The 13144-nt window shown below is 36.6% G+C and overlaps 3 protein-coding genes across 4 annotated transcripts; 2 read left to right on the top strand and 1 right to left on the bottom strand.

Annotated features, from left to right (window-relative positions):
• Positions 1-458: 458 nt before the first annotated feature.
• On the bottom strand, positions 459-12533 carry LOC108971913 (exocyst complex component 3). The gene is made up of 4 exons (XM_018938271.1): positions 12034-12533; positions 1879-2892; positions 1054-1818; positions 459-990 (listed from the first exon to the last, which is right to left on the bottom strand). Exons 1-4 carry the CDS (start codon positions 12058-12060, stop codon positions 514-516), a joined length of 2283 nt encoding a protein of 760 aa, XP_018793816.1. The 5' UTR covers positions 12061-12533; the 3' UTR covers positions 459-513.
• On the top strand, positions 3227-5858 carry LOC108971912 (SET and MYND domain-containing protein 4). The gene is made up of 5 exons (XM_018938270.1): positions 3227-3988; positions 4056-4648; positions 4713-5155; positions 5221-5539; positions 5596-5858. The coding sequence occupies exons 1-5, from the start codon at positions 3315-3317 to the stop codon at positions 5856-5858; spliced, it is 2292 nt and encodes a 763-aa protein (XP_018793815.1). The 5' UTR covers positions 3227-3314.
• On the top strand, positions 6358-11791 carry LOC108971910 (peregrin). Of its 2 annotated transcripts, none has more exons than XM_018938268.1 (5): positions 6358-7597; positions 7663-8187; positions 8458-9182; positions 9249-9565; positions 9774-11791. In XM_018938268.1, the coding sequence occupies exons 1-5, from the start codon at positions 6520-6522 to the stop codon at positions 11515-11517; spliced, it is 4389 nt and encodes a 1462-aa protein (XP_018793813.1). In that variant the 5' UTR covers positions 6358-6519; the 3' UTR covers positions 11518-11791. The 2 variants fall into 2 exon arrangements, with proteins under 2 accessions (XP_018793813.1, XP_018793812.1); XM_018938267.1 differs by having other exon boundaries at positions 7663-8196.
• Positions 12534-13144: the final 611 nt, after the last annotated feature.

Below are 13144 nucleotides of genomic sequence, written 5' to 3'. Positions count from 1 at the left end.
ATCAAAAGGTAGATACACTGTTAATTATTAAGCAAATTATACAAATGGGTCGTTTCCACTATTGATAGTGATTTCCTTGCAATTAAAAATTAGTCCAGTTTTCCTATTCACGGCAATTTCCTTGTCTCATCCAGCAAGACTACGAAAACCTCACACTTCATAATTTTCTACATAAAATACATAGCGTTGCCACCTTACGGGTAGCACAAAAAACTACCAATGCAAGGAAGAGGAATTTTCGATGTTTCGATATAGTAGGTATTTTTGTGCCTCCAGATAATCTTAAAAGTTAATTAAATATATATATTGATAATTCTCAATACAATTAATCGGAAAAATTCAGAATTTGCTTTGAAACAATATAGCAACTTATCTTATTTTATTTGGAATCTGGGTTTCTAACACGTAATAAACATCATTTTTAATGTTAAATTCAATACTTTATTATCATTTTATTATCTACGTACTTGCATTTCTATAATAAATAAAATATAACTGTTTATGTATATTTTTTTACCACAATTTATCGTTGAAAACAATCTCTTTGAATATACAATCTTGTTTCGCTACGCTTACCATCGCCTTCTTAGATTTTGCAGCATCTTGTACCTTTTCACGAACTTCACTGGCCTTTACATCGTTACGCAAATAGAACAACCGCACAATATGATCTTCACTTAAGGAAGGATAATTCCCCAGAAGTGTATGAAGATCTAACACAAGTAATTCAATGTCACTAGACAATAATTCTGAGAGCGTGGTAATTAAATCCAGTGGGCTATCACTCATCGCTAAATTGGGTGCTATTTTTTCGAAGCATTGCTTAAAACGTTTTGATTCCTGCTTAATTTTTGTAGTGATTGCTTCACACTCGCTTTTTGTTTTTGATAAACGTTTAGATAGTAAAGCACGTATATAACGTTTTGCAAGTAGTTTTTGAGCTTCATTAATTACCATTTCAAAGTTATTAGGACGCAARTGCTTATAATCCTACACATTAGAGAAGACATATGATTCAAAAGTTTCAAATAAGAGTTATTTATAAAAGCATACCTGGAAATAGTCCAATAGAGTCACACATATGGTATCCACAGAAATTGTGGACCCCAGCCATTTTAATGTGAACAAATCATTAAAATGACATTCCATATCGAGGAAAGCTTCTTCGAGTAAATAATTGGTGGCATGCGCTCTAATACGCTGGAATGTAGTAAGTAGTTTCTCAAAATCTTCATAATGTTCGGTTCGAGATTTAGGCCAATACAACTGCTTCATTTGTTGAGCTAATTCAACCATCTGTTGGCTATTATTAACAATAGTTATTATATAGTGTGTGAAATACTTGATTTGATCACGATTGCGAAAATGATGTTCCTTCAATTCAATAACATTTTTTAAATACGATTGCCCGAATACCTCCACTTGTTGAATACTCATCACCAATGCCTTAAATGTTAATTCAGAGTGTATTGTGTTTGTCACTTGTAAATGTTGATCGATCATTTGAAAGATGATAACGGGAGCTGATGTATGGTAGTACTGCTCTTGTTCAGGCGGTTGATCAGAGAACCACTCTTGTTTTTCAGTTTCTGCCGTTTTTGTCATCCATTCTTGATAGTTTCTTTGCATATTGCGCAAGTACTCGTCTTCAAGAGATTTGAGATGTTCTGGACGCAATAAAGGTCCAACTACTTGTTGTATATCAACTCTAAGGTCAGGATGTGACATCAATTCCACACCAGGATATGTATTCATTACCCATGAGAGCATTGATACATATTCATTACCTTCAAGTCCAGATTTCGCAATATTATCGAGCTTAAATAAACCAATAATAACTTATTATGCAAAATATAAAAACACTTTATATTTTCTTACATAAGAGGACAATCCTTCGTGGTACATTTTCACATATTCATTGAAGATATTGTAATGTGGGGGAAAACAGGGCACACATAATGATTTGACAACTCTTAAATCCTCCAGAATTATTTGTCGTAAAATTTCAAGATCTCGTACTAGCCACATTTTATTATCAGCACGTTCCTCCAATTTTGAACCTTCTATACGTGTAACAACGGCTTCCTGCAAAATCTTAAGTGCCATGGAGCGCCATTTTTTCGGTCTGCCCGGAGGTAAGAAACCAGTGACTTTTTGTTGCTGCAAAGCGAATTGATCATTCTTTTCCTCGCGTTCAATTATTCGTAATGCAGTCACTATTACAGTTGGCTCTTTACGAACAGTATTCAATGTTCGACTTAGTATGAGACGTAGTTTCTTTTCCAGCGCCTGGGACACTGTGTCCACTGTCTCAAAATGTCGTTTTAGTGTGATTTTGTCCGAAGCATGTTGTTTAGGTTGTTTATGCAATTCATATAGCAAATCATCACGGGAATTTTCCAAATCGGCTAGACATTGGTGCGCATTTAATAGTTTGTCCTCATCAATGAGTGTCATCGTTTTTGAAACACTTGCTTCGACATTAAATATATGCTTAAGGTTTTCCATGGCCGTAGCATACTGCGAATGTTTCGTATTTTCTTCGCGTACAACCTCCAATGCATCATATATCTCTGGTACTCCTTCCAACAATCGATCAACTTCTCGCATACGTTGCCGAACTTCTTTGACATCTTGTAAACACGTTTCTAATTGTTTTAGTCCTACTCTTACTCCATCCAGTTGATTTTGCATACCAGTTTTTAGTAGAGCCTCCACTGAAGCCTTTTTTCGTGCAACGCGATGAAGAAATTGATCTACTTTTTCTAGTTGACCTGGACGTTGCAGCATATTTTTTATATCCTTTAAGGCTGCTTGGCGCGCCTCTACCTCTAATTGCTGTAAGTCCATTATTGGATTCCGTATGTGATTTATTGGAAGAGTTAAAAATTTCTGCAGCAAAATAGATATGAAAAAATAATTGTTTAAAAGGGATGTGTTGAATTAGTGATAATAAATTTTTCACGTATTATGCATATCGACTTTCATAAAATTTTCGAAATACACAAGAGGCTTGAATGGTTAAATTTTGGATGATTGTGTATTCCAAATATACGTTTCATTAGAATTTTCTCGATAAAAAAATGTAATTATATCCATTATCAGTTTTAGTTTTGCTACAAATTTATTACATTATGTCGATTTATATTGGCATCGATATATTTTCCGTTTCTTACCACCACATCACTAATTCCCAATCAGCTGTTTGCATATTGTTTATATCAAGTGCAACAATAAATCACGTCAATTTAACATAAACCGGCCACAGGTGCTTTATGCACATTACAGTTAGAGCAATAATCCATTAAATTAAAATGGAAAAATACAGTTTTTCTGAGCTTTTAGCGTATCAAGTTTCGAATACAAAAATAGTGAACTCTGAAAATGAGCTCAGTATCATTTTAGATATAAAAAATAACCAAAACTTTCCTACGAATCGTCGCATGTCCTCCGCATGGCTGAAAGCTATAAAGTCTACCCATCAAAGGAATTCCAGTTCTATTCTCAATGCGAATCAATCTGCTGTTCGACTGCGTAAAGAAGGAAATAACTTTTACAGWTCAAAATGTGGAAGTAAATTTGATAATATGATTAATGCTGCTCAACGATATACTCAATCTATATTCRCTGCAATCGGAAATACAGAAGCTTTGGCACTGGCTTATGCCAATCGTGCAATGGCGTTACAGGAATTAGAATACTATCAACAAGCGTACGACGATTGTGTTTGCGCACTTGAGACAAACCATTATCCAGTGAAACTTTTACACAAAATTAAAATACGTCAGGCTTTTTGTGCATACTATTTAAAGGATTCTAAGGAACTCAAAAAACATTTAGAAGAATTGGAGAAAAGCACTCTAAATGAAAATTTTAGTCAGAGAGTAAAAGAATTACAAAAGGGGTTAACAATTTTAGATGAGGAAACCAAAATCAAAACGGAGGAAACCATTAATACGGTTTTGCAAATAAAGGAATCTACCGAAGTGTGAGTTAGTGCAGAAGCTTATGTAATATTAGTTATGGCTTGTATTTTATTATTCATGTACTTATAGAAAAACTGACACGAAAGTTGCTACCCGTGGGAGATATATGATTGCTAAAAGCGCCATAAAATCKGGGGAGGTAATTTTTAGTGAAAGGATCAGTTCTTTTGTACCTGTCGAGGGATGTCAAATATGCCAACAATGCGGTGCTATGCTCATTATACCAATTCCCTGCCATGACTGTGATTGCAGTATAATTTACTGTTCCTTAAAGTGCCGTCGAAATCATAAAWACGTGCATCAAAATGAATGTACGGGGTATCTCTGTCGATTATTTGAACAAATAGGCATTTCCCACCTAGCTTTAAGAGTTGTACTAGAGGATTTTCCTGCTATATTGCCAATAGTTTCTTATGAAACAGACATCTATAAACTTTGGCAGACATTGATAACACCTGATGGTTCGCTATATACCAAAACTGATGTGAATTATATACAGACCTTACAAATGGTTACACATATGCAAAAAATGAGTTTACAGAATAAGTTATGGTTTGCCCTCGTTGCTGATTTATTAGTTGTATACCTTAAAGATTATACAAATTTCTTTGCAATTTCAAACAAAACGAATCTGRAGCAATGTGATTGGGAGACCATCGTCAGTAAGTTTTAACTGAATACGTAACAAATTTATATAATAATATTACTTTACTAATCATACTTTAGGTGCTCTTATATTTCGACATATTGGCCAATTTATTGTTAATGCGCATACATGCTCTTCTATTTCTCCAACCTCTTACGACGTAAATTCTACTACTAACAGATTTGGAACTCTTCTGGTTCCTCATATATGGACAAAGCCTTTCCATCTGCAACGTGGTATGTTACATTCGTTCAGTGAAACTAAAGAAGTATCGGCAGCAAACCTCCCATATCTTAGTATCTGTAATCATGCCTGTGGACCCACACTGCGCCCAAAATTCTCAGGAAGAAATTTCTATGCACTAGCTGATAGTAATATAGAAAAAGGTGCTGAAATTTTCAATTGTTATACCGTTACCTATAAAAATTCGCTTCGAAATAATCGTAGAGCATACTTAAAAGAGATTTATCATTTTAATTGCACCTGTATATATTGTCAAAAACCCGATCCTGACAAATCCTACGTAAGTATTAAATTTTGTATATCGAATATTTTTGCTAAACAATTTGTTTTTGCAATTCATTATAGCTAAAATATCATGTATATAAATGCAGAAATCCAACATGTGGTGAAAAGTTTGTGCCAACAGATAAACAAGATGTTTCCGCAGCTCTTCATTGGTGGCAGTTAGAAAACGGAAGAGTATTGTGCACTTTCTGCTCTGAGGAACAGAATGTTGAATGGTTTATGAAATTTACAGAGTTATTAGAAAACACAAATAAGGCACAAACTCGTTTGGAATTGTTACGAATTTATGACATGGTAGATAGTTTCCTGATTGATTTTAACTCATTAAAGATGGAAATGGGAAACGATTTGATGAAAATGCTTATTAAATCTTACAATGGTAAGTATAAAGACTTAATATTAATAGCTGTATTTATAATTGTATTATTTTTTTAGCTGGCGTAATATTTAACACATTCGAGTTGAAGAAATTAGTGTCAATTCTTAATTTTTGCCAAAGAGCCACTATTGATCGATGGGGTTTACAGTCCATTGAGTACGTTACTAAAATGTCTATTTTATGGGACTTTATAGCCGTTGGACTATACCAATCTACGCAATTAGAATTAAAAACAATGTTGAAAGCACTTGATGTAATATCAGACGAATATAAACAAGTTTTTTTAAATTATTATAACGATTACCTTCAGAATAAATAAATCAAAATATATTTTGCTAATAATTTTTTTAAATTAAAACTACACATAATACATACATATTAAAAAATGCTTTCGGTAAGCTAAAGTTTAGAAAATAAGTGAAATTTTAATCATAGCATATTTATATGTCTCATGTTCATTTGATATAAAAAATAATTTAAAATCCCACCCACGTAAYACACGCATTTTGTTTGTTAGTTACATATGGCAATGCTTTTCTTGATTTCAAAACCTTGTRTTATTTTCTTCAAAGTCAATAATCGAGATTTCAAGCACATATTTTAGTTATTTTTTAATTACAAAAAAATTTTACATTAAATGTTTAAAATATTATGAATATATTTTAAATTGATTTTCTAATTCTTAACTCCGAATATCACGTTTCTAACAACATCACATTTTCCAACATTTATTTGGCTTTTTCTTATGCGCTTTGCTTTCGTACCAGTTTGACAAGCTGCAACAGCTGTCACTTTGCGCCATTTGTATGACAGCGAATTTGCGTGTGAATCAGAGAAATACAAAACGAAGCGTAAATTAAGCGAAAAAGCTACAGAAATAATAGTTGCACGCGAAAATTTTGCATATAAAATGCAAATATAACGAAAGGTTTTTGCAATAGCACCGAGCAGAATCATCAGTGACTTCAATTACACATACAATGGGACTCGATTTTGATGCGATCGAGTATTGCAAGAACGTGAAGCTGCAGCAAGGGCAACCGCCGTACGCGTGTCCAGTGGTCAAGTGCGATCGCAGCTACAAAACAGTGGTGGGACTACAATACCACTTACTTAACTATGATCACGACAATCCACAACCAATAACACCAATTATAACGCCTTATCGGAAAAAGGCGCGGAAAGCACATCATTCCACTCCGAAAACACCGAAGGGAACTGGTGACGACAACGGTGCAAACGGTGGCGGTTATCAGGTGGCAAATCCTGAATCACTAGTTAGTTACAATGACGAAGAACAAACCGTACAATTTAATATTGACGGTAAAAGTGTGCGACTAGCTATTGATGAGCCGCTACCATTTATTGAAGGTGAAGAGTATACAGAATTGGTGGCGCGCCGATGTATTTTAAATGCCGATGCACCACCACTCGAAGAAAATGCTACATGGGCGCGTGTTAAAGTGCCCGAGGCCCATTATCATGAAATCGAAGACTACCATGTGCCTGATGCACCACCCCGCCCACTCGCCTATTATCGTTTCATAGAGAAATCAGCGGAGGAGTTGGATGGTGAAATAGAATACGATGTTGATGAAGAGGACTCGGCATGGTTAGAATGGATGAATGAACAGCGYGAAAAAGCCGGTTTTAACCCAGTTACAATCGATACAATGGAACTCTTAATGGATCGGTTAGAAAAAGAATCATATTTTCAAGCTGCTGCTAATGGTACGCCAACCGGCGTGGAAGTCGACGACGATGCTGTGTGTTGCATTTGCATGGATGGCGAGTGCCAGAACACAAAYGTAATACTTTTCTGCGATATGTGCAATCTGGCTGTACACCAAGATTGTTACGGTGTACCGTTTATACCGGAAGGGCAGTGGTTGTGCCGACGCTGTTTGCAATCGCCCAGTACCCCTGTGAGTTGTGTATTGTGCCCAAATGCCGGAGGTGCTTTCAAACAGACCGATCGTGGTCAATGGGCACATGTGGTATGCGCGCTTTGGATACCCGAAGTGCGTTTTGCTAATACAGTGTTTCTGGAACCTATCGGTAAGTAGATGCTTATTTTTTTGGTGATTTTATGTTTTAGATAAACTATTTTAATTTCTTTTCAGATTCCATCGAAACAATACCGGCGGCGCGTTGGCGACTCACATGTTATGTTTGTAAAGAAAAAGGTTTGGGCGCGTGCATACAGTGTCAGCGCAATAGCTGCTATGCTGCTTTCCATGTAACATGCGCACAGCAAGCCGGTTTATATATGACAATGGATACAGTTAAAGACGGTCACAACGACTCGTCGGTTCATGTACAAAAGTACGCTTACTGTCATGCCCATACGCCGGCAGATGCTAAACTAAAGACTAATCAAAAAGAAGTAGAAGATACACGTATGAAAATGAAAGAAGCACGAAAAGCGCTGGCCAAAAAACGTTCGACAGCACCCATTGTGCTTATACCAACAATTCCACCTAATCGTGTACAGGAGATCTCGGGCATGGTGCACATGCAAAAGAAACAGCAATTCTTAGATAGACTTATAGCCTATTGGACTCTGAAGCGTCAATACCGAAACGGTGTGCCACTTTTGCGTCGGCTTCAGAGTCAGGGCAACAATCATGGTGTGATCCATCGAAATGGTATTGAAGGTTTGCATTTTATTTCGCCTAGCTGTTCCTATCCCGCACTAAAAAGTTACTAACGGTTGTACCGATTAACGCTTTATGGTATTGCTATTGATTGCAGTTTATTTTAGCGTTATTAAAAAGTTTAGCCAAATAATTATTGTATTTAAGACAACAATTTTTTTTTTTTAGATAATTAACTTCAGCATAACATATTTTTTTAATCAAATTGTGCGTACAATATATATTGGAAATAATATACTAATACATTGTAATAATCAATAGGTTCGCCGGACACGAAGGAACTGTACAAACAGTTGAAATATTGGCAGTGTCTGCGTCAGGATTTGGAACGTGCTCGATTGCTTTGTGAATTGGTGCGGAAGCGTGAAAAACTGAAGGCTGCCTTTGTGAAAATTTGTGAGCAAGTGGTCATGCTGCAGGTGAATCCACTTGAATCGGCATTAACAAAACTTCTGGATACACTTGAAGCTAAAGACACCAGTGAAATATTCCGTGAACCGGTCGATACCGAAGAAGTGCCTGACTACTTGGATATTGTGAAGCATCCAATGGATTTGGGTACAATGCGTACAAAATTAAAACAGGGTCAATATGCGACGCTAGAACAGTTGGAAATCGATTTCGACTTAATGATACAAAATTGTCTGGCTTACAATAATAAGGATACGGTATTTTATCGCGCTGGTATACGCATGCGGGACCAGGCGGCACCACTGTTCCAGCAAGTGCGTAAGGAATTACAACGTGAGGGATTATTGGACCATACACGTTCCGATCATGAAGATCATGTGGAACACGAGGTGGAARTGGAATTGAAAACATTACTAGAGGCGAAGCCATGCGAGGAAATCGTACAAAAGTTGCTCATACTTGCAGATAAGTCACAGGTTCTCAAGAATCCCATGTATCGTACCAAGAAAATCAAGCAAATACGCTTGGAAATAACACGCATGCGTAAAGCTATGCAAAAGGCGAAAATGGCTGCTGTAAGTGATAATTTAAACTACACTAAAATAAATATATATTTATTTAATTATATCTCAACAACGCAGCGGCATTCAAACGTGAGTGTTCACTCGCAAAGCGACGATGACGATGATGATGATGTAGATGAACACAGCAACGATGTTACACTTCAAGCAGAGAAAAATTTGAAACATCCATCCGGTCTGCAGCTGCAGCAACAACAAGTGCAAAATAGCTTGTCAAAACGTTCACGCAAAGTTCCCGCCAATATGATGGTAGTCGATGATGATGATACAATGGGTGAGGAGTCTAAAGAAACTGCAACAACAACAGTACAAACACCGCCATGCAGTCCCATCAAGAGTCTAAACAATAGCGCCTCACCAGTGGGCGTGAATCGAAGGTATGTAATGTTAATAAAAAGTTATAGCAAAGTTTCCTATATCCAGAGGCAAAGAAAATATATCTCCCATTCTAACTATAATCATTTGTCCCCACTAGATTAAGTTATTTGTGGCTCTAATGATCTTGCGCGTGTCAATTAACCATCTCTCTCTCTATTTCTCTTTTTACATATCTTTATTTATGCATTGGTGCTCGGAATCTTCCAGAACTGCGGTTTTATTTACACGCAAAGCACAAGCAGCTCTTAAGCGACCTTCTGAAATCACAACACCCGTTAAGGATGAAACGACGGCATTAACCGCGTCTGCCACTCAGAATAACAATAATACYACAACCAGCGGAGCGAGTGCTGCGGCAGCGGCAGCAGCAGCTGCACTCGCCTCCTCAGCAATGACAATAAGTAACAAATTAAGTGGAAGTCACTTAGCGCCACTCGGTGCTAGTTTAGGTMTYTCTGCGGGTGCAGTACTGGGTGGTACAGTTGCTGGAAAATCGCCCAAACGAAATGCGCGGCATAAGCGATTGTCAGAGATGCGACAGAGCGCATCGATGTCGCCAAAGAAATCACCAAACRCCACGATTACACCAAATACACCGTCAACTGTAAATGTGCCAGCTACCGTAGGGGTGTTAACGTCCACACCGAATTACGATCGGATACCAGACAGCTTTCGTGTTTATCGCGCGAATAATGAACGCGACGTAAGCGATAGTGATGACGATGATTTGAGTGATATGTCGGGAAGTCCGTGCAGTAGTTGTTCTGGTTTCAGTGTCAGCGGGTCTGGCTCAGAGTATGATAGCAGTGACGATGATGASGACGAAGATGATGACGGTGAGGATGAAGGCGAAGGTGATGCTGACGGTGATGAGGAGAGCGAAGACGATGAAGAGGTTGATGGCCGGGACGGCGATGTTGAACTGAATGAAATCGCTAGTACTTGTGAGGGTGATATTGACGGCAAAGCCGATGTCGCTGGTGGTAACGGTGAAGCGGTAAGCGCTAGTGCCGATAGTGACGATGGCGCCGAGGAGAGTAATGACTGCGTAGCTAGTGACAAAGTTGAAACMGACACAAAAAGTGTGGCAACACGAACGCCAACCCCMTCAGAGAAACGTCCGCGCAATGCTACACGCACGAAGCAGAAAAACAATACGGTAGTTGAAGTGAATGCCAATACAAAAAATACAATCACCAATGCAGTGCAGACAACGACCAACACTGCCAAGACGAAGACAACGACAACGGCAACTGCACCGACGACGACAACGCGCTCTAACAACAAACAAATACTGACAAGATCAGCCACACCCACCGCCAACATAAGCGCTACCTCTACACCAATTGCGAATAATGTTAGAGGTCGAAAAGCGAGTCTTAACAACAAGTTGATATACAACAATACGCACAATACACGCGGTGCGGCAGCGGCAACACCAACGCCATCAACATCGTCTCGACCCACATCAGCTAATGCCGATTTAGCTAATGAGGCGGGTGATGCTGATGCYGACGAGGCGTTGGCGGCGACGGCAGCAACAACAACAATGCTGAAACCACCACTCGAACCGTTGCAGTTAGTGTGGGCTAAATGTCGCGGTTATCCCTGGTATCCGGCGTTAATACTCGATCCCAAAACGCCGAAAGGTTTCGTCTACAACGGTGTACCATTGCCGGCGCCACCACCCGATGTGCTGGCGTTACGCAAAAACTACACCGAAGATGTGGTCTTTCTAGTGCTCTTCTTCGATGTGAAACGTACGTGGCAATGGTTACCGGCGAATAAACTCGAAATACTGGGCATCGATAAGCGACTGGATCAGCAGAAATTGGTGGAATCACGCAAGCCCACTGAACGCAAGGCGGTGAAAAAAGCATACCAAGATGCGCTGCATTATCAAAGTCAAGTGTCCGATCTGGAAGGTCAAGGACCCGATCCGATAATGTGAGAAGGTGCAATGACGGTTGGCGTCTGGCGTAAAGCGCGTCACAAACGTCGCTGAAGCTACTGCTGTTATTGATGACGCCGACCGTTCTAGTTGCACATACAAAACATACATACATACTTACATTTAAATGCATAATCATATAAGAATAATTCGAAAGTGACACTTATGCATGTATACAGAAGCGTCTCTTTAATTATTAATTGCTAGTTTTTAGTTATATAAGTTTATATATAAATATATATTTGATTGATGTTTACCTTTGCTACGATAAGTATACATAACATAAACACATAAATGCTAAATATAATTTTATATTTTGCTAAATTTATATAATATACTATTAATTAAGTCTTGAAACAAAAAATTTGCCTTCACTGCAATTTGCACTACTCTATATTAGATAACCTTAAACGTAATGAACACACTTTTTAAATGTAATTTTCGAAATCGTTCTCATTTAGCATTTCATAATTTTCAACTTGCCCACGAAATGTGGTTTATTATGTTTTTACTTACTTCAGTTTTAATTTTTTTGTTTTTCATTGTGTCTTTATTTTCTTCTACTATAGTAAAGTTCTCGATGAATTTCGTTAATTTATTTTTATGCAAATTGTTTGAAATTTAAAATTCTAAAAAAATGCGTAATTTCCAAGCGCACTTCAAGTGTTGTTGTAGACATAAATTTATTTCTTTGCAAATTATATAGAAGTTAGTCGGCATTTTGATTGTAATTTTCGCTATAGTTCGAAAATAGTCTTTGAGTTTCAAATTAAAATACAGCACGTTGTTATTGTTCTGCTTAGAAATAAAAAAATATATATATTTCATTCGAAAAAGTGCCCTCTCGCTGTGCAATAACAATATTTTCTTTTGACAAAATATTTTGAGAGTTCTTGTTATAATTTTTGTTCGCAATTTCACTATAACTTACAGTTATTAAATTTATTATATTTTTAACACACTATAAATTTATTCATGTTTATTTAACTACTCATATTTTAGATTTTCCACTTTCTTTCGTCTTTAGATATTTTGAAATTTTGGAGAAAATGTTGCAAATTTGAGATAAAAAAAATTAAAAATTAAGAAAAAATACTACATATTAAATAAAAAATAAGTAATGTAAAACTCATATGTAAAATAAATAAACAATTAAATTAAAATTTGTAAAAACTAACAATAACAAATGTTAAGCTAATATAAGCAACATAAAAAATGCTGCATTCTGTGTAATATTTTTAATTGTGTGCATTCGGTTTTTTCTTCAAAATAATTTGCTATTGCGTACAGTTTGTTTTCAAGTTTTTGCCCTCTTTTTACCTTTCACATTGAAAAAAATGGCAAGTTGTGTGTGGTTAAACGCGTTTATATATAAACTTATACAAAACCTAAGTTAAGTTTTAATTATTAAATTAAATTAATTAATTTTAAGTGATAAAAAAATGTAAAAATTAAAACAATACACAAAAATTAATTAATAAATCCGTAAAAAATAAACAACAAATACAATTAAATTTAAAACCGTTATGTCAACATAATTTGGTGTTGGAAATTAGCACGGGCAGTGTGGTTTATTGGTTTTGCATATCGCTGTTTTGGTGTTTGAGAGTTAAAAAAAAATTTTAGT

This window comes from Bactrocera latifrons, unplaced genomic scaffold, assembly GCF_001853355.1.
Source record: "Bactrocera latifrons isolate USDA-ARS-PBARC rearing strain unplaced genomic scaffold, ASM185335v1 scaffold_365, whole genome shotgun sequence".
Lineage (NCBI taxonomy): Eukaryota > Metazoa > Arthropoda > Insecta > Diptera > Tephritidae > Bactrocera > Bactrocera latifrons.
The sequence above is the reverse complement of the archived record's forward strand: the minus strand, read 5'-3'. Positions and strand labels throughout refer to the sequence as shown.